The 26359-nt window shown below is 39.9% G+C and overlaps 1 protein-coding gene across 7 annotated transcripts; it reads left to right on the forward strand.

The window, feature by feature from the left end:
* On the forward strand, positions 1 to 26323 carry ZNF713 (zinc finger protein 713). 7 transcript variants are annotated; one of them, XM_064478581.1, is made up of 6 exons: positions 1 to 391; positions 5150 to 5601; positions 6168 to 6256; positions 16205 to 16331; positions 16656 to 16748; positions 24865 to 26323. In XM_064478581.1, exons 3-6 carry the CDS (start codon positions 6170 to 6172, stop codon positions 25911 to 25913), a joined length of 1356 nt encoding a protein of 451 aa, XP_064334651.1. In that variant the 5' UTR covers positions 1 to 391; positions 5150 to 5601; positions 6168 to 6169; the 3' UTR covers positions 25914 to 26323. The 7 variants fall into 7 exon arrangements, 2 of the variants coding, with proteins under 2 accessions (XP_064334651.1, XP_064334652.1); XM_064478582.1 differs by having other exon boundaries at positions 5150 to 5585; XR_010377692.1 differs by lacking the exons at positions 16205 to 16331; positions 16656 to 16748; positions 24865 to 26323 and adding exons at positions 11401 to 11438; positions 12001 to 12656.
* Positions 26324 to 26359: the final 36 nt, after the last annotated feature.

Here is a 26359-nt window from a genome sequence, read left to right on the forward strand (position 1 = left end):
CCCTCTGAGAACTCGCAGTTCTGTGAGCGCTGGGATGGGGGCCCGGGCCTCCGGGGTTAGCGCGGCCCAGGAGAGAAGCAGACCCGGGGAGCGGGTGGGAGTCCGGAGTCCGGCGTGTGGGAAGCGGTCGGCGGGGCGCCGCTGACGCATGCGTATAGGGGAGCCCAAGCCAGCGCGGCGCGGCCGCCATTGCTGGGAGGCTTTCGTCAGAGTCCGCCTGGCCCCGGCGGCTGGTCCAGCCTCAGGGGCCCAGTCACTGGGCGTCATTGGCTCAGACATCGGGCCCTCGTCACCCTCTCCCGCCTCGGTCGGGACAGGCGGCGGCGGCTGCAGCGGCGGCGGCGCGTAAGGGGGCGGAGCCGCCCGCGGCGCCCTTTGTCCGTGGAGGCGGGTGAGTGCGGCGCCCGCGGGCCCGGCGGCGGGCGAGGGGGCAGGGCGGGCGGCGGCCCGGGGGTCCCGACACGGAGCCCCCCCCGCGGTGCCCTCTGGCTTCTTGGAGACCCCGTGCCCCTGCTTCGATGGGAAGGCCTCCCCCATTCCCAAGATTACAATACAAACCTCTTTTTTTCTATTTCCTTCTGCAATTTATTTTTGCATAGGCATGGGTGGGTCTTAGTTTTTGAAGTTTTCCCCCATTTCAAGAGTATTAAAACATTCACCTTTATTTTCTTCTAATACTTTTACAGAATTTTAAACAGCTTCCCCCCCCTTTTTTTTTTTTACATTTAACCTATATTTTATTGGGCATTAATTTCGTGATAAGGTGTTAGGTAGTAATACGCCTTTCCGCCCCATGGTCTTGCCATCGTCTGTTCTCCCACTGAATTGATATGACACTTTTATTCTACTCTTGAGACGTGTGTATACTTGGGTTCGTTTCTAGGCTGTTTCACTGTTCTCAGTTTCTGCATTGATACCATTTTGTTTCCGTTTAAAATATGTTTTAATCTGGGGGCAGAGTAAGTCCTCTTTAAATATGTATAATGAGCTTTCTATTTCTTTTACTTGCTTTAGATTGTGGGGAATGTAACAGGTACAAAAATGATCATTTTCTAAGAGACAGAATAGATCCCAGCACTTAGTAGGTGCTCTTATTAAATGAAGAATGTTGAAAGTCACTCTGTTGCTGAAAAGTTTTATACCCTTCCCTGCTGCCATCGGGACAATGTTTTAGTTTCTTAGCAATGCCCTCAAAGCCCTTTACGACCCTGGTATTGCATACTGCTTTGCCTTCCATCCTTGCACTTCATGCTCTCACCATACCGAACAGGACACAGAACCCTCTGGGGAAAATTCGTTAATTTAATTATATCAGAATTTTAAAATTTTGTATTTGAAACAAAGGGCTAAAAACAAGAGACGTGAAGGAAATGTTTGCAACATGTGTTAGAGAAAAAGGATTAGTGTCCATAATATGTAAAGAGACTTGCTTTTTAAAAAAAGAAAATATGGCAAAGGATATGCACAGCAATTTATAGAAGAAATACAGGAAACCAATAAACAAAAAACGTGCTTAACCTCATAAGTAACCCTAGAATGCAAATGAAGACAAAGATTTTTTCACCCATTAGACTGGCAAAATATTAAAATATCAGTGATACAGTGTTGAAAAAAGTGCAGGGGGGAAGGGCACGGGTTGTACACCGGTTGTATAGTTGAAGTATTTTGAATGGCAATTTGACTATACCTTCCAAAATGTTAAATGAGCTCACTCAGTGGCTCAGAAATTCTGTTCTAAGATCTGTCGTGCAGAAATACTTGCACAGGTACCGAAGGATGTATGTACAAAAATGTTTATTATAATACTGTTTGTAATTTGAGAAATGGATACAGCTTAAATGTTCACTTTGGATATGGTTAAATATATTGTGGTAGATTGGTACAGTGGAATATAATGGTACTATAAAACAATAAGTTTATTGTGAAGTTAACAGACGGGGAAAGATCTCTAGGACATTTAGTGAATAAAGGATGTTGCAGAACAATGCATATGGTATGGTGTGCATTGCTGGTTACTGTCTGTGTTCAGAGATCCCCAGGACCACCCTCGTGTTTAGTGATGTTCTAGAAGGACTCAAAGAACTCAGCAAAACTGTTATACTCACAGTAAGATGAGTATCACAGTGAAAGGATATAGATTAAAACCAGCAATGAAAAAAGACGTGTAGGGCAGGGTCCAGGAGAGACCAGGTGCGAGCTTCCAGCTGTCCTCTGTCAATGGCCTGGTGCAGCTAGTGCTTAATTATCCCAGCAATGACATGTGGTCGTATGTAGGCAGTATTGCCAAGCAGGAAAGCTCATTCAAACCTGGGTGTCCAGAGTATTTATTGGAAGTTGGTCATGTAGGCATGGCTGAGCACCCATTTTGCTGACCTCCAGTCTCCAGCTCCTCCAGTGGGCAAGCTGATATCACATTGCCCGAAGTTCCCACCATAAATCTCATTGGTCAGGTAGACAGGATGTTTCAGGGGCTTATAGATTATCTACCAGGAGCCAGGTCAGGGTTAAACCTTTCTGTGGAATGTGCAGAGTTTGGACCATCCAGACCGGCTCAGTTAATCCTTCACTGCACACTATACTCTGTAATAAAGAACTCTTGCAAATCAATAAGAAAAACATAATATGGTAGAAAAGTGGACTAGTAACACCAAAGAGTAATTTATAAAAGAAAAAATACAAAAACTAAAAATATTAAAGCTCTACCTCACATGTTATCTAACAATTGCATATTAAAGCAGCAATTAAATACTATTTGTGTATTATATTTTAAAAGAATGATACCTAACATTGGCCAGTGTCACTGTCATACATTGTTGAAGAGTATGTAAAATGGTACAACCTTCTGGAACACCTTTTGCCTCGTTTCCTTTTTACTCAGCAGTTCCACTTCTAGGAATTTATCCTCAGGAAATAGGCAAAATTTTGCCAAAACTGTACAGTTTTGCTGTTGTCTGTATCCAGAAAGAAAGAAGGAAATAGAGGGAGGGAGGGAGGAAAGAAAAAAGGAAGCTAAATGTCTATTAATAATAAAACTTTAATAAATTTTGGGTATTACACACAATGAAATGCACTATGAATCCTTTTTTTAAATGAATATTTTGATTTTTGTTTTCTATCATGAAGTGATATACACAATATTATCAATTAAACTCCAGGTTTCAAAATAGAAAATTACATGCGTAATAATAACACATGCCATATTATAAAGTGTGTGTGTGTGTGTGTGTGTGTTTGCATAGAAAAAGCCTGAAAGGATATATCCTCAAAATAATAACTGGTTATCTCTGGGTGATGACATTGTAAGTGATTTTCTTTATGCTTTTCTATATTTGCTAAAATTTTTGTTTTACTGTTTGTCAGAAAATAAAATGAAGGTACTTCCCTGGTAGAGAAGGGGTGTGGAGAGAGATGTGTCTGGCTGCAGCGTGAGGAAAATGTTGGACTAAAATCAAGGACCAGTTAGACGGGGGTGGCAGTAATCAAAGTGAGAGGTGATAGTGGTCTGAATCAAGGTAGTGGGAGTGAAGCTGAAACATTCGCTACAGGTTTTAGGAGGTAAATTTACCAGGATTTGACTTTTGACTGGGGAGAGAGACTAAGGGAAAGAAAGAGAAGTCAGGAATGGCGTTCAGCTTTCAGGCTTGGTTGTACTTTTCATTGAGTTAGGGAATATATTAGAATAAGAATAATATGTGAAATATATAAATACTGCTAACTATGTGCTGTTTATGTCCTAAATATTTACAAATACGTAGTCCCTTAATTCTCACAACAAACCCGCGAGGTAGGTACTATTATCCATAGTTTTACAGATGAGGAAGTGCAGGCATAGGGAGGTCGAGTAACTTACCCAACCAGCCTCACACAGCTAGTAAGCTGTGGAGCTGGGAGTCAAGCCAGTCAGTGTGGCTATAGGGTCAAGTGTTCTGACATACTTTACTCAATAGCAAATATATGGCAAGAGGCTGAAGAAGAATGAGTTTTGGACATGGTAGGCTTGAGAAATCTGAGGGACATTTACATGAGGATGTCTGGTAAGATGGTTGGGCATATATGTGGTTATGTAGCTCAGAAAAGATGGTCAGTGAAACCATGGAGGGAACAAGAGTAGATTTTGGGAAACCCTAAGGGCCAACAATATAGGGATGATAGGCAGCGGAGAAGGGATTAGAGCACAGCCCACTGAAAGACCATGGAAGTAAAGCAAGGCACAGCTGTCAGCAGTATCAGATACCGTCAGAGCTCAGGAAAGTACAAAGTAATGAGGCCCATTGCATGAACTATAAAGGGGGTTTTGCTGTTCTTTGACCAGAGCAATTTCAGTGGAGTGCTGATGGCAGAACAGAAATAAGATTACAGAGAACTGAAAAATACATGGGTAATGAGAAGTAAAGACAAGTATTGACAATCCTTTGAGGAGTTCTGGCCTTGAAAACAGAAAGGATGGTAGTTGCAAAGGGGTGTAAAGCCAGTGAAAGTTTTTAATGTTGGGAGAGACATTAAATGATTTCAAATGATGAGAGGAAGGAATCAATAAAAGTGAAAGATAAAGTTGAAGATACAGGAATGAAAAGATACGCGCTAGATTCAGGCTTGCAGGGAGGCTGGAGAGAATGTACTGATTCCAGGGAAGAAATACTTTATAGTGCAAATTCCTGGGCCAGTATTACCTCCAGAGGTGCTATTTCAAATTAGATCTAGGATAGGACCAGCGAATCTGCTTTTCAACAAATACCATGATTCAAGTGATCTTCAGACTACACTTTAAAGAACGCTGCTCTTTTTTCTATTTTCTCCCCATCTATTAAGCCACTACTCCTGCCTTCACTTTCTTCCCCATCCAGTCTAGGACCTAGGTCTCCTGATTTGCAGTCTAGTGTTTTGTAAGGTAAAAAAGATTTCAGAAGTGGTTCGGCCCTGAAATTGGGTGACTGAAGTAGAATGAGGATGGAAATCATTGGAATTGAGGGCGTAAAGGAAATGAAAAGCTCTGATAGTCGTTCTGAGTTCTTGGCTTGCATCAAAATCTCCTGTAGGGCATTTTAAAAATATGTGGATACCAGGATTCATCTCAACAGATTCTGATTTAGTAGCTTTTAGATTGAGCCTGGCTAAATACATCTGCTGACTCTGGTGCCTCTTGTTACAGGTGCTCAACCTGAAACTGTATCTTACAAGATCCCTGCCAGGAGACAGATTTGAATATCATAGTGAAGTCTGTACCCGAAGGATTGATGCCTTTAGGGGGAAAAAACAGCGCAATAGCCATCTTCAGGAGCCTCTGCATCTCAACTCTACATGAACAAGGCAAGATTCTGAGGGTGGCTGCCCCTGGGAAGCAGAAATCATTCTTGTGGATATCCATTGGCTCCTGACACTCTAATGAGATGAAGCGCCTGTAATACCTGGGAGCGACTGTTTCCCATAAGGCACTGGAAAATCAGCCTTCAAGGACTGACAATATGGAAGCTGTTAGTACTGGTCTGTCTCCTGACTGTCATGCTGGAAGAGAACAAGGCTTTGGTGACACAACAGCTTAAGAACCGCAAAGAGGTGTAGTCATCCTGGTGGAGGGCTGAATCCAGGTACTCAAAAAGGAAGGTGAGCATTCGGAAAAATGAAAAGAGTGAAATCTCCTTCATCTATTAGAAGGATCATCTTAAAGAGAGTAGAGGAGAGAGATCTCTGGAGTTTGAATTTGGGGATAATTACACAGTAAGAATTGGTCCTAAACATATGTTCCCTCCATCACCTCGTCTCAGCCGTTCTCATCTCCCACTCAGAATCACTTGGAAACGTCAGAATTTAAAATGCTGTTACCTAGGCGTACCCCAGACCATTAAATCCAAATCTCTGGGAACAAACGCTAAGCATTGGCATCTTTGAAAAATTCCCCAAGTGTGTAGCTACACTACTCAGTTCTCTTGAGCTTCCCATATGTCACAGCCACTGGGGTTGTACCACAGAGGGGAGAAAGTCCTGCTTTAAATTCCTCAATGTGATAGAGGAACAAGGATGTCACAGTTAGGTCACCCAGCCTTTAAGTTTATATCTTAGAGGCTTCTCTCTAAACTGTCTGCCTTCTTAATGCAAAGCAAAAGCTCCAAGGTTTAGGTTCAGCCTTAATATTGTCTATTGACAAGATGCTTCCTTTCTCTTTTTCCCAGTGATGCCTTCTCAGAATGCTCTGCTTCCCCAAGAAGGAAACATGGAGGAGAAGGAAATGATTGTTGGGTCACAGATAGTCAGTTCTCAGGTAAGCTCATTTTCCTCCTCTGAAATGCTGTTGCAGTTCTCAGAATGTGGTTCTTCTATTTTTCAACCCTCAGAAGTGCTAAGCCCCCCAAATCCAGAGCCCTTGAGACTCTTCTGACTCTTCTAATCTCTCCAGGGTGTTTCCCATTCACCTTATGTGCCCCTTCATAGCTCTTCTCTCCTGTCAGCATTTTTACCAGATCACAGACTCATGTCTGTGCTAGATGTTGTAAAGGCAACACAGGAAGCTACAGACCATCTTTTAATCACCCTTCCCTTAAACAGCTCACTAGAATTTAAACAACACTTGTCATTCTGTCTGTAAGCAATGAATGATGCCCATGTCACTGTGACTGCTTGGAGATAATGGGATTATTAATATACCTGAGGACATCTGTTGCCATAGGTTAATGCTTATCGAGGATCTGTTGTATCTCTTCCAAAACCTGTGCAAGCCTGTTGTTACTATTTGATTAAGTACTATGTAAACCAGTGAGGTATAAGTGTGACAAGAAGCTGTTTCTGTGAAAACTAGTTGAATGCTTTAGAAAGACTCAACAAATGCCAGTCACCTTATAAAATACTGCCATCAAATTAGGTGTGAGCAGAACTGTAAAACATTGAAGGAAAATCATAAAAATATCAGAGGATTCTACACCTATATTATTTCCTAAGAGTCGTTTGCTTGTTCTGCTTTAACCAAGCAGAAACTGATGCTTTATGGATATGGGCACTCGGTCACTTAGATCGCTTTCATAGGAAAGTGATATCAAAAGATAAGGGAATAAATGTACGTTCATGTGTTTTAAGTTTTAAAAAGTTTAAAATACCTTTTATAGATCTCCACTTGAACCAGCTCTTTTGCTTACACACTAGATACCAGTCTTGATTGCTTCTGAAAGGAGGACTGTTCCATATTATATGAGATAATCATTATCCGTAGGTAGCAAATAAACTCATTGGAGGAGATTTTTAAAAGCCGGCATCACCCAGTTAATATTCAGAAAAGTGTAATGTAAGATGCTGTTATGAATGCCAAAGACAGCAAATACAGCAGGTGCTCAGAGAGGGGAGGAATCGATTAAGACTGGAAGGGTAAGGGAAGACTTCATGAAGAAGGGGGAATTTGAATTTGTGCTGATGTCAGGTAGGGCTTGGAGGTTAGAGAAGACAGGAAATAAAACTTGAGCAAGAGCAGGGACGATAAGGCGACTGTCAGCTGGAGTGGAGCTTTTTTTGGTATGTCAGTGCTTTGGGATCTTTGGGCTACAAGGAATAGAGTCATTCGGTTTACTCTTAATTGTAAGGCTCCCCACAGACAGAGATAGAAAGACGTAGAGGACTCAGGTAGCATATCTGCTTCTTGGTGTTCTAGCCAGAGGAGTTTGCTTTAATTTCCAAGAACCATTTATTGTATTCAGAAGGGAGGTGATTCCTTCATTCAGCAAACATTTTTTGGGCAGTTGCTATGTGCCAGAAATTGTGCATGACATCAGATGGACATCCGTGAGTGAGCAAAACAGACATGGTCCTAAACCCAAGTTCTTTAGTCTAGCAGAGACAGACATTCAGCAAATATACTAAGAAATTGCAGATTGAGATGTTTATTATATACACAGTAAGAATAAGGTGCTGTGAATAGACATTAGGGCATTAGACAAGAACTCTGGGGAAGCAAAATTTAAGATGAGAGGTGAAGGAGAATATAGGAGTTATAAAAAGTAGGTGGAAAAGAGCATTTTAGACATATGCTAAAAATCATGTGCAAAAACTGTGGGTATATTTGAGAAATCAGAAGGAGTGGAGGGAGAGAGGGACTTGGAGGAAGCTTGGAGAAGTATGCAGGAGCTAAGTACACAGGGTTTTATGGCCATGAAAAGAAGTTTGGGTTTTATTCTAGGTGCAGTGGAAAGCCTTTTGGGGGAATTTAAGCAATGTAGTAACATAATAAGTAACTGAATTCCACTTTAAACATCACCCTGGTGCATGCTACATAGTAAGTGAATTTATGAGACGCAAGAATGAAAAGGGGAGAGAACCCTTAGAAACCTATTGCAGTATTCTAGATGATGGAAAGTAATATCTTAAAACTAGAAGGTGGAAAAAACTAGGTGGCTTTGAGTGCTTTGCTTTGAACAGCAGAGGATTTGAGTGTTTTGCTTTAGGAAACAGCAGAGATTAGCAAGAGGGATAAAGACAAAGGAGGAAAAAAGATGACTTCAGAAAATGTAGCCCAGGAAATACCCAGGTAACAGTAAATCAGATCATGTCATTCCTCTGCTCAAAATGCATGGCTCCCATTTCACTCAGGGTAAAAGCCAAACTCCTTATGATGGCCTCAACAGTCCTGCAGAATCTGGACCTGTTACCTCTCTGACTTCATCAGTTATTTCTCCCCCTCGCTCATTCCACTCCAGCTTCGTTGGCCACCTTCTTCTTCCTTGAACATGCCAAACACACCCTTGCCTTTGCACCATTAACTTTTCAAGTCTTTTCTCAATTGTCACCTCTTAAATGACATCTTTCCTGACCACTTTATGTAAAATCACAACTGCTTCACCTCCACATTCTCAAACCCTCTTTACTCTTTTTTCTTAAAACATATTGCATAATTTACCCAGTTTTCATGTTTATTGTCTACTTTCCCCTACTAGAATGTAAGTGTAATAGGGAAGATAGTTTTAGTCTCTTTTGTTCTCTAGTGTATCCCAAGCACCATAGTTGGCACATAGAAAGCACTGAGTAAATACCTGTTGAACAGATAGGAATTTAGCATATGATAAAGGTCACATCTCAGACCAGTGGTGAAAAGATGATTTATTCAATAACTGATGTTGGTATTTCTGGGAAACCTTCTGGAAAAAGATAAAGGTGAATTCATACCTTATACTTTACATCAGAATAGTCTTTAAAAAATTGATCAAAGATTTAAATGTGAAAAATTAAGCCATAGAAGTTACACAAGAAAAAAATGGGAGACTTCCTTTATAACCTTCACTGAGTAAAGACTTCTAATTACAACTGAGAATCCAAAAGCCATAAAAGATTGATGGGTTCAACTCTTTTAAAATACCCAAAAATCTGTATAAGAAAAAAAAAACTACAAGCAAAGTAAAAAGACATGTCAAATTGAGAAATATTTTTGCTACTCAAATTGCAGTGGGATAGTCTCTCTGATATATAAAACACTCCTCTAAATCAGCTAAGAGATTAGGAGTGCAGTAGAAAACTGTACAAACAACATAAAAAGACAGTTCACAGGAAGGAAAATTCAGGTGCATCTTTAACAGGAAAAATGTTCATCTGTACTTGTAACAAGAGAAAATTTAAATTAGAACTAGAGAAGGCTTGCCCTTTTATCACTATCTCTGTATTTCCCATGAGTTTGATATTTTCCACAAGCTCGGCAAAGTTGTGGGGGAGACAGGCTCTCTTACATTGCTGGTGTAAGTGTGTGGAGATTGCGCTTTCAGAAAAAAGACCAAATGTCTCCCATCCAAGATGCTTCCTTTATAATGTGACTTTTTTTTTTTTTAAATTTTTGGCCAGTGTAATTAGGTTGGTTCCTTCCTTCCTTCCTTCCTTCCCTTCTTTCTGTCTGTCTTTCTGTCTTTCTTTCCAGTGGAGGTACTGGGAACTGAACCCAGGACCTCATGCATGCCAAGCACATACTCTACCACTGAGCTATACCCTCTTCCTACAGTATGACTTTGACATTCATCCCATCAAGATACATACCAAGGTCTGTTCCCTCCATTGAATCTGTGCAAACTTGTGACCCATAAAAGTGAAAGTATGTGACTTTCAAGGCAGGTCATAAAAGGCAGTAAGACTTCCACCTCATTCTCTTGGGACGCTTGCTCTAAATCCAGCCACCTTGCCATGGAAAATAAACCCCACAAAACAAAAAAGAGCTCATTGAGAAGCCTGCATGGAGAGAAACCAAGGCACACAGCCCTGGCTGAGCTCTCAGGTAAAAGCCAGTACCAACTTGCCAGCCGTGAGAGCGAGCCATCTTGAAAGTGGATTCTCTAATCTGCAGTCAAGCCCTCCCAGCTGATGCCACGTAGAGCAGAGGCAAGCTGACCCACTAAGCTATGCCCAAACTGCAGGTTTGTGAGCAAAATCAATGATAGTTGCTGTTTTGATCCCCCAGGTTTTGAAGTGGTTTGTTATGAAGCAATAGATAAATAACTGTTACAGATTTTGTTACCTGGAAGTGGTGTGCTGCCAAAACAGACACAGACCGTATGGCATGGGCTTTGCAACAGAGCCAGTTGAGCAATGAGCAGAAGACGGAAAGGAAAAGGTCATTAGTGAAATCATAAAGGGCCTCAGGGAGAGTTAATGGAGGCCCCAGAGGACCTTTCACAGGGCTTAAAGGATAATTAGGAAAATACTGTTATGAACCGGAGGAAAGGGGACACTCAAAGAAAGAATTTTGGTCAACGTCACCTTCAGTAACAAGAAAAATAGGAAATATACTTAATCAGACTCAATGATCTATTTAAGGGGATTTTCAGGTAGAAGATTGAAAGTGCCGGCTGGCAGCTTCTGGCTGCCTAGAGTGAAATGTAAGAGGAAAAAGATAAGCTAAATAAAGAACTGTTAAATATAAAGGAGCCAGACATGAGAAGGTGCTCAGCATTGCTAACCATCAGGGAAGTGCATATCAGTCTCACAGTGAGAGATCACCTCACAATGTCAGAGTGGGTATCATCGAAAAGAACAAATAACAAATCTTGGTGAGGATGTGGAGAAAAGGGAACCCTTCTACACTGTTGATGGGAATGTAAATTGGTGCAGTCATTGTAGAAAACAGTATAGAGGTTTCTAAAAAAACTAAAAATAGAACTGTCATATGACCAGCAATTCCACTTCTGGGTACATATCCAGAAAAAAAAAAAAAAACAGAAACACTAATTCAAAAAGATACATGCACCCCAATGTTCATAGCACCATTAATTACAATTGCCGAGATATGAAAGCAACCTATGTCCATCAACGGATGAATGGATGAAGAAGTGGCATATATACATACACACACACACACACACACACACACACACACACACACACACTCACACACACTCACAGTGAAATAGTACTCAGCCATAAAAAAGAATTAAATTTTGCCATTTGCAGCAACACGGATGGACTTGGAGGATATTATGCTGAGTGAGGTAAGAAAGAAAAAGACAAATACTGTATGATCCCACTTAAGTGTGGAATTTTAAAAATACAACAAACTAATTAATGAATACAACAAAAAAGAAGCAGACTCACTGATACAGAGAACAAACTAGTAGTTACTGATGGGGAGGGGCAATATAGGGGTAGAGGAATAAGAGGTACAAATTATTATGTATAAAATAGGCTATAAGGATATGTTGTACAACACAGGGGATGTAACCAGTATTTTATAGTAACTGTAAGTGGGCTATAACCTTTAAAATTTGCAAATCACTATATTGTACACCTGTAACATATATATAATATTGCATATCAGCTATACTTCAATTTCTAAAAGTCAAAAAAAAAAAGGAACCAGGAATTACTGAGTTTGAAAATAAAACTGTTTCTCATTTACACCTCTCAATATATACCCAGCTCAGGTACATTTTAAGATTGCTATGTACTGCTGTTTACTTGAATGGGAGAGACTCTGATGGGTATTTCTATGCCTCTCCCACCATTTTGAGTTTGTGAAGGATAGAGGGTGGGGCCAAATAACTATTTCTTTAGTTTACAGAAGGAAAAAAAGAGGGAAAGCTTGCAAAGAACCATTTCTAAGAAACTACACTCCAACAACCTCATCTGCATGTGGACCTGATTTATGTGACAAGATCCTGGACTTCAAACTAATGCCAAATGGGATGAAATGTGGGGGTCGTGGGGAAGAAGATGAGCATATTTTACATGTGGGAGGAATGTGAGTTTTTATGTTCACATTGTATTTTCTGAAAATGGCACAGTTTCTCACATTACATAGGCTCCTCTCATACTATGATTTAAATACACTTTCTATCAAGAAATGTGAGACTGTTCCTTCCCCTTGGATCTTGGCAGGCTTGTGACTGTGGTGGAACTGAAACTGTGATTCTTGAGGCTGAGTGATGAAAGGTTGGGAATTTTGCATTTGGGGTCCAACTATGATGAAGCCCAAGCAGCCTATGGAGAGGCCTCTCTGGAGAGAACCTGAGGCCCTTGGCTGAGCTCCCAGCCAGCAGCCAGCACCAACTTGTCAGCCATATAAATGAAGCCATCTTAAAAGTGAATCCTACAGCCCAAAGTTGAGCCACCCCGGCTGAAACAAAATGGAATAAAGATGAGCTAGTCCCGCTAAATCCTGCCCATGTTACAGATTCTGTGAGCAAAATAAATGGTTGTTGTTGATTTGAGCTACTAAATTTTGGGGTGATTTGTTATATAGCAATAGTTAATTACAGAGTATAAGTAGATACAACCCCGATGGAGATCAACTTGACAATATTTATCAAAATTGCAGATTCATATACTCTTTTACCAGACATCCTATTTGGGGGATGGATTCTGTAGATAGACTTACCTGCAACTGCAAAATAACATACATACAAGATAATTCATTGCAGCATTATTTGTAGTAGCAGAAGAGTAGAAAGCAGCTAAAATGTCTAATAGATGAGTTAAATTATGGAACATTCACACAGAATACCATGCAGCTATAAAAAAAATAAGGAAGATATCTATGAACTGATGTGGAGGGATTTCCAGGATAAACTGTTCAGTGAAAAAAAAAACAGTGCAAAAGAGTATCTGTAATTTGCTACTTTTGTGTAAGAAAGAAGAGGAAATAAAAATATGCATATAAATGTGTCTACTCCTTTGAGCAAAAAGATACTGGAAGGATAAACTTGAGTCTAATGAGATTGGTTACTTGCAGGGCTTGGCTGAGGATGGGGTGAAAAAGACAGGAAATGGAGGGTCAGTACGGGAGGAGGGCTTAAAATGAATACAAACAGAACCAAGTGAATCCAACTGTATTTCAAATTACTGATAGAGCCACACTAAAAATGAGTCAACTTTTGAACCTAAATGTTTATACCCTGTATCCTCAGGCTAAAAGCAAAGCAGTTCTAAATACTGAACTCTCATTTGTAGGCTTCTTTCCTATAGGAGCATGTGTTAGCAACTCTGGAACCACTTTCTTTACATTCTAGGGTTGAACAAACAAGTAAATAAAGTGTGCATAATGAGAGCCAGGTTTCTCCCCGTCAGAGAAAGGAGTTACAGATACGAAAAGAGAGAAGGATAGAATGAACGCTGCTATGTTGGATTAGAATTAGAAGTATCAGTGTGGTCTCACAGGTTTTAATACACGTAGCTACATACAGAATTGGATATGGAGTTGTGTGTGTATGCACGCATATACACGTACACGTATGCATTCATCATTTTATATATCTTTCCCAGTTACAAACTCTGAGAAGGCCTAGAAGCAATGATACTCCAGTAGCATTGAGCACATCTAGTGCATGGATCTTGGTTTCTAAATGCCATTCTCCATTAAAAGGAACCAGACATAGCCACTCAGTATTTGACAACAGAGCAGGATGTGACAGACTGTGACCCTGTAGATCCTCTGGTGGGAAGCAGAGCTGCTCAGTATTTGACCATTAGAAGGAATCAAGGATCCTTGGAGAAGTGGCTGATTTCAGGCTTGAGGCAGGAAAAGCACAAGATGAACACTGAAAGAAATCTTTCTGTCCCAAAGAGTAAAGAAGTACTCAAAGAATGATAGGTACGTTTCAGAAGGACACAGAAGCCAGTTTCAAGAGGCTTCCACTGGCTAAATCCAGGGCAATCTGAGCATTAAAATAGTGATAGTAAATGATTATAACTTACTGAGTAAGTAAATAAACCTACCTCATATAAATTAATGAGTGAATGAGAAGGTAAACCTCTTCAGCACAGTAGAAAGCCAACTAATAGTGTCCAAGAGTAATGGCATTAGAAAAGTATCATTTGGCAACCGTTATAATTACAGTTGATTCAGGCAAGAATTATGGTAAAAGCTAAAACAAGTGGGTGAAAGTTTGAGGAGGAACAAGATATTTACACAGTCTCAGAGTATCTTCCCCACAAGAAACTTAGTAGTTACAGAATTCAACAGTAATCTTCCAGTGGAAATTACTGGTAAATAACCACCATAACCAAGGTAATCAAAGTCTGCATTACCAGTAATGGAACTAGACAACAGTGTGTGCTTCCTGAAAACAATTCACTGAGAAGAGCCCGGCGTCGTTCCTGGACTATTCCTGCTGTAAGTGCATGGTGCCCATCACTCATGACGAGACATTCGATAAGCCCAAATTGAGGCTTAGCCTACAAAATAACTAGCCTGTACTTTCAAAATGCCAGTGTTCTGAAATACAGAGAAAGGCTGGGAAACTGCTGCAGATTAAAGGAGCCAAGAGATACAAGAGAACCAAAAATCTTGAATTTTCTTTTGTTGGGACATTTAGTGAAATCTGAACAAATACATAGTTTAGACAACAGCACTGTATCGGTGTTAATTTCCATAATTTTGACCACCGTACTATTGTTATGTAAGAGAATTCCTTGTTTTTAGAAAATAAACACCAATTTTTTTAGGGGTTAGGGGGCATCACCTCTGCAGCTTACTCTAAAACAGTCCAGAAAAAATTACAGAGAGAGAGAAGAAGGGAGAGGAGAGGGAGGAGTTTGTTTAATTATTCTTGCAACTTTTCTTTAAGTCTGAAATGATACAAAAGAATTTTTAAGTTTAAAAACAATAATGAGGACATTCTCTATTTCCTAATATGTCTAAGATGGAAAGCTTTCCAGCATTAATTGTTAAGTTAAAAAGCAATGTATAAAATATGCACTTTGGAGGTTAAAAAAAGTAGGAGGAAATTAGAATCATACTCATATTTGCATTAAGAATTCTGGGGAAATATACTAAAAGCTGTAAATTGTGATCATTGGGAGTAGGAGCTGGACAAGAAGGAAAGAAGCATGGAGAGAATCTTTTTTTTTTTTTTTACTAAATATTCTTTTGTGTGTTTTTGTTTCTAAACCATATTATTATCTACCTAAAAATAGAATTCAAATAAGAATATGCAAAAAAAGAAGAAAATAAAAAAGAAACAGGTAACCAATTGCAAGATCATCATTAGAAGGTTTAGAAGGAAAGGGAAGTTGTAGGCAAGGAACTGATTAAAACAGCCCAAAAGAACTGCAGATGTGGACAGTAAAGAATGTAGGCTGTAATTCATAGTTTTCCACATCCCTGTGCTATATTCATGAAGCATGCGGAAAACTGAATGGAAGTTAAATATCGCAAGAGGGAAGATATTCTTAGAAGCGGAAAAGACATCCCTGTGGTCTGATGGAAAGAGCACAGGCTTTAGAATAAGATTTAAGATGAAATTCTGTTGCTCCCATCTACCAGCTGTATGTCCTTGGATAAATTACTTAATTTCGTCTAGCCTCGGTGACTCATCTCTGCACATTGCCTATGTCAATTGAAATGTATTTTAGAAAGATATATTAATCAAGGCATGAAAATTAATTTAAATAAAATGCCAATACCATACTTAAATATTGAATTTTAACTTACGGGAAAAAGCATTTATTCGGAACACCACACTCCTGAAGAACTGAGTTATTGTAGTATGAAGTGAGTGATATTTTGTTGGGGGTGTAGGGGGTGTAAAAAGCCTACAAGGAAGCATTATTCCATGCATGTTTTTATATTTTATCTTGAAAGTTTATAGAAAGGTACTCATTATCCAAGTTTTGACCTGGATTAATCAGAGCCCTGAAGACTCAGCATAATGGTTTAGACATCCTAACCTTTGCCTACTGCTGCACTTTTGCCTCTTCCCATAAGGGCCCCTGTAAGAAAACAGTTTCTGGCTGAGCAGGGATTTCCTTTGTGTTTCAGGAATCACTGACATTCCAGGATGTGGCTGTGAATTTCACCAGAGAGGAGTGGGACCAGCTGTACCCTGCTCAGAAGAACCTCTACCGAGACGTGATGCTGGAGAACTATAGGAATCTGGTTGCTCTGGGTAAGGACAGCATCCCTGTAAACCTGGAAATCATTATACACAGGTTTATTTCCCTAAGTAGTGAAAAGGTTCAGAGCTTTTGTGACTGTAGTTTAGAAGGGCAGGGTGGAAGAATGCTAATCAGTCTTGGAGACAGACCTCTGTTTCCTACTTTCTCCTCGGGTGAAAGGTCTTGACTCTGAAATGAGTAGCTTTACTTTGCTGTTGAAACCTCCCCCTTCCGAATCCAGATGCTGTAAAGATTTAAAAGGTCGGAAATGAGTTCTGAGAGAGATTTTTGTTCCCAGTATAAAATTCTAAGACATACATTTTCCCAATGAATAGGGCATCAGCTTTATAAGCCTGAAGTGATCACTCAGTTGGAGCAAGAGGAGCAGTGGATGATGGAAAGAGACAGCCCACTGGACACACACCCAGGTAAGAAGCCAGTATTCAGGTATTTGCTGCTCAGGGAAGGAAAATAGTCGCTTTTGAAATAGTTTACTGAGTGTGCTCTAAATGTCTCCCTCTGGGATTTAAAGCATACTGAAGCCTTTTTTAAAAATTCAGTTTATATTTGACATCTTTCCAAAGTGGACATGACTCTTATTTTTTCTGGTGAAACAGGTAACATGTACTTACTATTAAAAAATTTATACAACACCGAAGTTATTTTGAAGGTATTAGTTTAAATGTCCATAAATACCTTAATGTTGTGAATCTCTATGTAGCATTCTCTTTCTCTTGTTTACTTATACATCCTCTTGATATTCTTTAAAGCTTTCCTTTCCATATCAAAAATCCTCTGCCATTTTTACCTATTTTTCATTCTCTCTTTTTCTTTTTATTATCAAACTCTGTAAACTTGTCTAAAACCCATAACCTCAGTTCTAATTCTCTTGCTCACCTTTGTGGTATAACCCTTACCCTACCTGTATTACTAAAATTGTTTTCTTGGAGATTAACACTACCTTTCTTCCAGTCAAATGCAGTGGCTAAAAACCCAGTTATTGTCTCTTACGATCATGTTGCATTTGACTGTTTTGACTTTACTTTCTTAAAATTTTCTTCCACCCTGGCTTGTGATACACACTGTTCTTATCTCTTCCAGCCTCTCCCGTCTGTTCCTTTACTACCTTCTCTCCCTCTTGTTCTTCTAAAGGCATGTCTTCCTGTTGACTTGGTGTTTACTCTGTACAGCGCTTTTAAGTAGCCTTTCTGTGTCATTTTCCCATTTCTACATTTCTGACCTTAGCACTTCACCCACATTGTCTGCCCAGATTTTCAGCCATATTTTTGTTTATGACTGTCATGCTATCATTTTAATTAAGTATCTCAAAACCTGGATCTGATGACTTTCTACTCTCTTCTTTAAAGCAACTCACTAAATATGAGACTTCTTTTTTTTTTAATGGGGGTAGGTAATTAGATTGATTGATTAATTGATTTTTCAAACAAGGGTACTGGGAATTGAACCCAGGACCTCATGAATGCTAGGCATGCACTCTACCACAGAGCTATACCCTCCCCCCAAATATGAGACTTCTTGACCAAGAAAAAACCCCAAAACCAAAAACCTTAGCTCTCTTTTGTTGGCATACCATGTACAATGCTCTTCCTGGTTATATTATTAGCAAACAGTTGGCTGATAAATATATGCCAGATACTGAGTTGGTCATTTTCCATTCTGGTCTATTAAGCCAGGTTAACCTACCTCATCTCTATCTAGTTCCACCGCTGAGTCTTTGCTCTCACACCTTGTTTCATCATTTAGACTTGGTTTTCGGTCATTCAGACTTTAGTTTTTTCAAGTTGACTTTCACTTGGCCATCCTTGTTTTTAGTGCTCTAGGTTACCTTAGGTAGGAAACTTTGTTCCTATTTCAGCCTCACTGAACCTGAATTTTGACCTGACCGCTGCTGGCTTTCCAGTGCGCTAAGCCCATTTAGAGGCTGATTATTAAAACATTTTGTCCAGAACCCCTAGCACTTTCCCTGACAACACTGGGTAACATTATTTCCATGAGCCTTCGCACTCTGGAAACTGGGGAGTAGGAAACTAAAGAGGAAAATGAAAAACTCCCTTTCCAGGTGAGTCACCAGGTAGGTACCTACAACAGAAAGCAGAGCTGTTCTTTCCCGTAGGTACCTATGCTGCCGTGTATAGGATCCACACTGTCTTCCGTTATGTCCCTACCCACAGACCCCCAACTAGAGAAAATAATTGCTAACTTAAGGAAATTTCCAGACTTCATTATGCAACAATATGTGGATGTCCAAGGCTTTTGTTTCAAAGATCAGCTTGAACAAGTGATTTCTTCATATCCTCGTCAGAGCAGGCAACCTAGCAGTATCCTTCAAGGAGACTGCTTGCATTTTTGCATTATCCTGTGAGTCACAATCAACGGCTCCTCTTATGAGGATGTGGTAGAACATTTCTGTTGACTGAGGGACTGAGATAGAATGATATGGCTTGTGCGACCTAATTCTGGTGTGCCCTCTGGGGTATGGCTGTCTCATTGTTATTAACATCTGCTGATGTCTATTTATCTAGAAATTCTCTTCTTAGCTAAGATGAGATATGGAAAATGTCCAATGGATTTAGCAACAAAAAGGTTAGGAATGTTATTAATGAGAGAAATGACAGAGCAGTGATTAGCAGAACAATCAGTTTCTACATTATTGAATGAACAGGAGGCAAAAAAGTAGAGCTAGTACGCATACGTATGCAGTACCCCTGCAAGAAGGTAGACTGAGAAGGGGAGACACTAAGGAGGATAATCGCCAGAACAGGAGGTAGTGGCAAAAGAGGGTCGTTCTGAGCAGGAATGATTTCAGCTTATTTATGGTGCTGAAAGGAAGGAGCTGGTAGAGAAGGTAAGCAGAAAATAGATACAAAAGTTGGAGCCAGGTTCCAGAGAGAGAGGACTGGGGTTGGAGAGAAGGAGATTAGGGGGATTTTATATGCCTCAGGTTTGTTGGGGGAAGTTTAGGGGAGCTCACAATTGGTGATTTCTGGGTTTTGGTAAAGTAGGAAGTGAGGTCCTCTGTTGAATGTAAAAGCATTGGGAGGAGAAGTAGAGAACTCTGAGGAGCACTTGCTGTAGTTTGCTCAGGTCAGTGGAAGCAGACCAAAGATGAATAAAGGGCTGACCGAGCAGCTTTGAGGGTGCAAATGAGATTTTGCCCTACACACATGCGGTTTCTAATTTCCACGGGCATGCCGTTTCTCCTGTTATGTTCAGCACTGGAACGGACTTTAGAGCCCAGGCTGAGGGCCCATTAGACGGGTGGAACTAAAGGAGGAAAACTGACAGTTGATTCAAGTGATTTGCCATAAAGACCAAAAAAGTAAAGTAAGACCTGAAGAGGTCTGAAAACTGGAAGACAACAGAGGAGCCAAGGAAATGGAGGTCTAGATAGGTCAGAAAGTAACTGAATACAAACATGAGTCCACTCATTGGGCAAAAGTGTGACACTGAGTTTGAGATTCCTTATGTGGAGTGCAGTTCAGTTACCACAGTATAGCCAGGTATATAGATTGTTGAAGTGGAGTGAAGGTCAAGGCACAGACAACTACCAGTTAGAAAATAAGATGGAAAAGAAGAGCCTCTTTAACAACAAGTAAAAAGATAAAACATCCAGAAACAAACTTACAATGAGAAATGTGCAGCACCTGCATGAGGACAACTTTAGAACACTTCTGACAGACGCAAAAATAAACTTGAATAAATGGGCATACCAAGATGTCATTGTCCCTAAAACACTTGAACTCTCATAAAAAGTACCTATACACTTTTGGGAGGATCTAGATAAGCTCATTTGAAAGTTTATATGGAAAAGCCAAAACACAAAAATAATCAGGAAAACTCTGAAAGAAAAAACAATAAGGGGAATTATCGCTACTAGGTAATATACAGTAAAATTTCCCTGGTTAAAATAAAGCAGAACAACTGAACAGAATGGAAAATCCAGAAGTAGACCCAGATAGATGCAGAAATTTAGTGTATGATAAAGGCATCATTTCAAATTAGGAGGGGAAGGGTGGACATCTTAATAAATGGTGGTGAGGCAACTGATACTTAAAAGGTAGACCTTTTAATAAATAGTGGATAGCCATCTGGAAAGAGACAAAATTGGATCTATAACTAACTCCTTAAACCAAGATAAACTCCAAAGGGGTCAGAAACTTAGATGTAAAACGTGAAACCGTAAAAGACCTGGAAGAAAATATAGGAGAAATCTTTTATAACCTAGAAGTGGGGAAGTGTTTTCAGAAGACTATGATTCAAAATCTAGAAGCCATGAAAGAAAAGATTCATACATTAAACATACACAAATCCCCATATTCTACTTAGTTTAGAATAATAAGCAAAGTAAAAAGGTAAGTAGCAATGGAGGAAGATATTTGCAACTTATATCAAAGGAGCTAATTTCCCATTAGTATGTAAAGGGCTCCTCTAATCAGTGAGGCAAACAGCCCAATAGAAAAATGCAGAAATATCAACAGGTCTTAGATAAAGGAGTGCAAACACCTTTAACATAGGAAAAAATGTTCAGTCTCACTCATGATAAGACAAACCCAAATTGAAACTACACCAGGTTGCCTTTTCTTGCCTGTCAGATTAGCAAGTCTAAAAGTTTAGTAACACACACTATTGATGAGTCCATAGGGAAGAAAGCGCTCTCGTACAGTTGCTAGTATAAGATGAACCACCAGTCAACAAAAGGATGTCTTAGACTAATGAAGGCGCTCCCTTTCCAGATACTCTGTTTGGCACTGTAGATTCTTTGGATGAACAAAACTTAGATGAGACACACATTTTTGTAAAAGTAATTAAAACAGAAATGTATGGCCCACAAAACCTTAAATATTTACTGTATGACCCTTTACTTTAAGAAAAAGCTTGCTAATGTCTGCTAAAGCAATAGTTCCTAATTATTTGTGTCCTCCACTCTCATTAAGATACGAATTTTTAAAGCAACCTGTTAAGATCGATATAATCTGTAAAACTGAAACTTTCCAAACGTTTACCCTTATCACTATGTCTGATGAACTCTGATATTTCCTGTTCCTTTTTTAGCCTATTCTGTTTCAGTTTTTATTCATTTCTACCCAGTGATTAATATCATAACCCACTATAAATTGTGGCACATTTTTTTAAATTAACAAAAGAGAACTGGAAACATCACAATGCTTTTGAAAGTAGAAAAGAAACTTTGAAAAATTTATTTTCTTCCCTACTTTTCTCCCTAATTTTTCCTTTTCTTCCACCTTCTTTCCCTCGCCGTCTCTGTTCTTCTTTCCTTTTGTGTTTCCTTCCTTCCTGCTTCCTGAATAATTCATTCAAAAGGCATTGGGTAGGCCTGAGCAGGGTAAGGGCCTGCCTGGCGAGGCCTGCAGTGGTGCAGAAGGCCTTGGAGGGTGTTGTTCAGATCGCCCCGTGGTGTCACAATATGCTGACCAAAGGCGTGTCTAGAAGGTATCCTTTCTTAGATGCAAAGAAGGTCATACAGGCCCTAGAAATCTAATTTTATTAAAAGCCCGTAAGCCCCTAGGGTTGTTCCAGGAAGTGCAGAATCACTGGGGACAGATGGTAACCACACTGAGACTAGGGTAGTCTGTGTAAATCCCCTGTTTTTCTTTATGAAGACCCTTAGGCCCCTGCATATAACAGAAGCTTGATGAACTCCTGCCATAAGCTGGAGAGCCTTAGTCTCGAGCTGTGACAGAGATATTACACTCACGTAACCTAGGATTTGGGCACAAGATAGATTGCATGTCATTCTCACAATGTAGGCAGGGAAAGCTCTTCTGCTTCCATGTCTGAAAACACTTTCTTCCCAAGCAGCACTGTTGCCTGTGATCTCAGATGCCGGGGGGCTGGGCAGTGTAAGGCCGGATAGGAGAGGAGGCAGAAGTACGAAGTAGGGCTTGGAGGTTTCAGTGAATGACCGGGCTTCTAGACAGGTAAAGTCACACCAGGAAGGGAGTGGACAGTGGGTAATGCGTGAACAAGCACCTCTATGTGCTCTCACACACGTGCTTGATGGGGGTATTCATGCTTATCAGTGTCTACCCTCCTTTTAAGGTCAGTGGCAGTCATGTCTGCTAACGTGGGGGCTCAGGTTAGGTGAGGAGCTGGAGCAAAGGGACTAGAGTTTGTTCCTCAAAACTGCTTTAAAGCCCAAGATCATCGTCTCAATCTGGAGTCTAGACCCCTAGCGTCCCACTGGGATGTAGATAGGCAGCCCTGTGATTGAAGATCTGACGTGCCTTGAGGGTGTCCACAACTAGGAAGCAGTGCCTGCGCAGTCCTTGCACAGTCACTCCCCACAGTATGTCGATAGGGCTGCCCTGTTTCCGGGGATAAACAAAAGTTCTGGGAGCTGGGCCTCAGGGAATGAATGCCCTAAACTCTGCTTCTAGGCTGTAGGAGCCTAGAGTTCTATGCTTACCTGTGGTTCCAGGAGCCAGGTCAGCAGCCTGCAGATTTTGGTGCTAAGAGAATATGAAAGACAGTCTTCAGAGCTCCAGCCAATTATTCCAACCATTTTAGAGTCAAAGTCCCTGAGCAGACAAAAGCATTTCATCTGAAAATAAAGTGGTCCAGTTGATAACTTGGTTAAAATAATAATTTGGTTTAAAAATGAATCTTTTAAAACACTATTTTTTCCACATATAATTTAATTTCAGACCAGAGTAAGTTTATAACTTTCTGATTGGACTTTTTTAAAATTTCTGTTGCCTGTTCAGCCAACTAATTCCTCTTGTTGTTCTGTCTGTGATAACAGGAAGTCCAATATAATCCAAATGTGAATTGACTTTGGTACATCCATAAAATTGGATATTTTACGGTCCTTTAAAAATTATATGGAAATGTGTTTGTTGGCATGGAAATGTGTTCATGATATGCAATAATGTAAAAAAAGTAAACTACAAAACAGAATTATAGCAGAATTCCATTTTATTTTCCCAGGACAGTTGCTGGCATAATTATTAACAGTGCCCCCTTTTACTGCCAGATATCCTTGATGACAGTCACTTGTGCCAGCTTTGGTACCACCCATACAGCCCTGATACACATTCCCTGTGGTTGGAAGACCAAGACTAGTGCATGACTCACGTCTGAGAAAGCTAAAGCAGCCCAGGCCTGGCAACAGCTGCCTGATGAGCTGGCTTTGGTGGGTGAGTCATGAGAAGCTGTTGAGATAAGGTCAGTCTGCACTACCCCAGGTTTTGTTGGGACAAGGTCTTATGAGTGTTTTTCATGAGTCAGCTAACATGATCTTGGATCTTATCGAATAGGATTCATGCCCTAAGGCTGGTCCCAAGGGATTACCCAAAATAGAGATATCTGTCTAGATCATGGAAATGACAGGAGAGCGAGGGGTCCAGCTAGAACCTTCCAAGAATCATAAAAGTTCCCAAAAGTGAGTCTATTTTAAACATCCACCAAGATGAGAATGTGAAGCCACCCAGTCGTACAAAAACTGGCCCATCTCTTAACCCCTCCTCCCTCCACACAGCTCCTACCCTGCAACTCCTGTTAGAACGGAACTAAACAAGAGTTAGTAAAGGAAGAGGTGTGCAGGGAGATAGTTAAGGGGAGGAAGAAGTAGAGTAGAAGCAGGAAAAAGACTAGCAGGGAGGGAGTAGGGAGTGGGGACGAGGCAGGCAGGGAGAGAGGAGGAGGAATATGACTCTGTAACAGCCCAAGGAAGGGGAGAGGGACCAACTGTGAAGTTTTGACTATTACACGTGACTGAACATTTTGACTACTGAACAGAGACTGTGTTTGTGATTTATTGCAACAGTAGAAGTATGTTACCTAGGAATGAGGGGAAGAGCCATGGGATCTGCCCAGATCTTCATCCAGAAGCAAAGGATAAAGTTTAAAGAGGTGGTGGGGGACTGAAATAAAATTTTGTTTTTATCACAATCCATGCATCATGCTTGTTCAAAATATGTTTTACATTTATATTTGTGTGAATATAAAAGAAATCCGCAAGAGAGGCTTCAAACTGTCAACAATGATTACATTTAGGGGTTGGAATTCTAACTTTACACGTTTCCACATTACTTGAATAGATTTACTGTAAGCAAGTATTAGTTTTCTCTTTTTAAATAACAGATTAAAAATAGGAAGAAATACTTTTAAAATAAACAAGTGGTTGGAGTTACAATAGAATAATCTGCAGATGAGATTTAGAAGGTCTTAGACTTGGACCTGCCTAAGTACAGTCCTTCCTCTGATGTCTCCCGTCTCTGAACATAGATCTTACTCTGATACTTCATTTTCTCCTTTCCATTTCCTTTCAACTGTGGATACTCCTGAATGATCTCTTCTTTTTATGATTACCACACATATTTTAAAACTTCCCCCTGCTCATTGCTTCTTGTCATCCTTTTATAGTGTTTCCCCTTGTTACATGGCTGTATTTCAGAACTTTTAATGCCACATTTGGCATTTGGCAATTCATTGTGTAATAATTTCTTTTACAAAATGTAGAATGCTGCAGAATACTTTTTGTGTGTTCTGAATTTCTTTTAGATGGGGAGAATAGACCAGAGATCAAAAAATCAACTCAAAACCAGAATATTTCTGATGAAAATCAAACCCATGACGTGATAATGGAGAGACTCACAGGAGATAGTTTCTGGTACTCCATCTTAGGTGGACTCTGGGATTTTGATTACCAGTTAGAATTTAACCGAGAAAACCAGCAGAGACATTTAGGACAAGTATCTTTCACCCACAAAAGGATCACACAAGAGAGAAGCCTTGAATGTAATCGATTTGGGGAAAACTATAATCTGAACTCAAACCTTATTGTGCATCAGAGAATTCCTTCAATTAAAATACCCCTTAATTCTGACACACAAAGAAATAGCATCAAACATCATTCAGACTTGATTTACTATCAGAGAAACTATGTAAGGGAGGATCCTTATGAGTATAATGAGTGTGGAAAAGTCTTCAATCAACATATTCTTCTTCCTAATCACGTTCATGCTAAAGGGAAACCCAGTGAATGTGGGAAGGCCTTCAGCCAAAACTCATCTCTTGCTCAACCTCAGATAGTCCTCACAGGAGAGAAGCCCTATAAGTGTGATGAATGTGGGAAAAGATTCAGCCAGAGGATACATCTTATTCAACATCAGAGGATTCACACGGGAGAAAAACCTTTTATATGCAATGAGTGTGGGAAAGCCTTCCGTCAGCATTCATCCTTCACTCAGCATCTGAGAATTCATACTGGAGAGAAGCCCTATAAATGCAATCAGTGTGGTAAAGCCTTTAGCCGTATCACATCCCTTACTGAGCATCATAGACTTCATACTGGAGAGAAGCCTTATGAATGTAGTTTCTGTGGGAAAGCCTTCAGCCAGAGGACACATCTTAATCAGCATGAGAGGACTCATACAGGAGAGAAGCCCTATAAATGTAATGAATGTGACAAAGCCTTCAGCCAGAGTGCACACCTTAATCAACACAGAAAAATCCATACTCGGGAGAAATTATGTGAATATAATAAATGTGAGAAAACTTTAAGCCACAATCCTTCACTTACTGAGCAGCACATAACTCAGAATTTTTAGCTTTGTCCTGGGCAGGGAGGGGGAATCATTTGAATATATAAAAGTAAGAAAATTTTGGTCAGAACTTTTCATCCCATTCAATATCAAATTATTCATGGTGGAGAGAAATCTTATAAATAAACTTTTGATGCATAGAAACCAAGTAAGTTTAGACCTTAAACTAGTAGCATATTATATTCCCAGGAAAGGTTATAAATAGTGAAAATAATTTATTTCGTAAACAAGGTTATATTAGTAGTCATGTTCCAAACTTTTTTTAATGACCAGAAATCCTGTAGGCAATAACCTACAATTATTCTCTGTGATTTTTATGGCATAAGGTTTTTAAATTGATTAATCAAGCCAATGATGTAATATAACCAGTCACATAAACTTGAAATAAACAGAAAAGAACAATGTTTCTCAAACTTCAGTCATTTATGGGCATTCTTTACAGATATTTACCA

This window comes from Camelus dromedarius, chromosome 24 (genome assembly GCF_036321535.1).
Source record: "Camelus dromedarius isolate mCamDro1 chromosome 24, mCamDro1.pat, whole genome shotgun sequence".
Taxonomy (NCBI): domain Eukaryota; kingdom Metazoa; phylum Chordata; class Mammalia; order Artiodactyla; family Camelidae; genus Camelus; species Camelus dromedarius.

Bases quoted from the DNA above. Each gene is read 5' to 3' on its own strand.
- ZNF713 (XM_064478581.1), top strand. From the start codon at position 6,170: ATGCCTTCTCAGAATGCTCTGCTTCCCCAAGAAGGAAACATGGAGGAG. The intron at 6,257-16,204 runs GTAAGCTCATTT...TTTGTGTTTCAG, and splicing joins CACAGATAGTCAGTTCTCAG to GAATCACTGACATTCCAGGA. The intron at 16,749-24,864 runs GTAAGAAGCCAG...AATTTCTTTTAG, and splicing joins CCCACTGGACACACACCCAG to ATGGGGAGAATAGACCAGAG.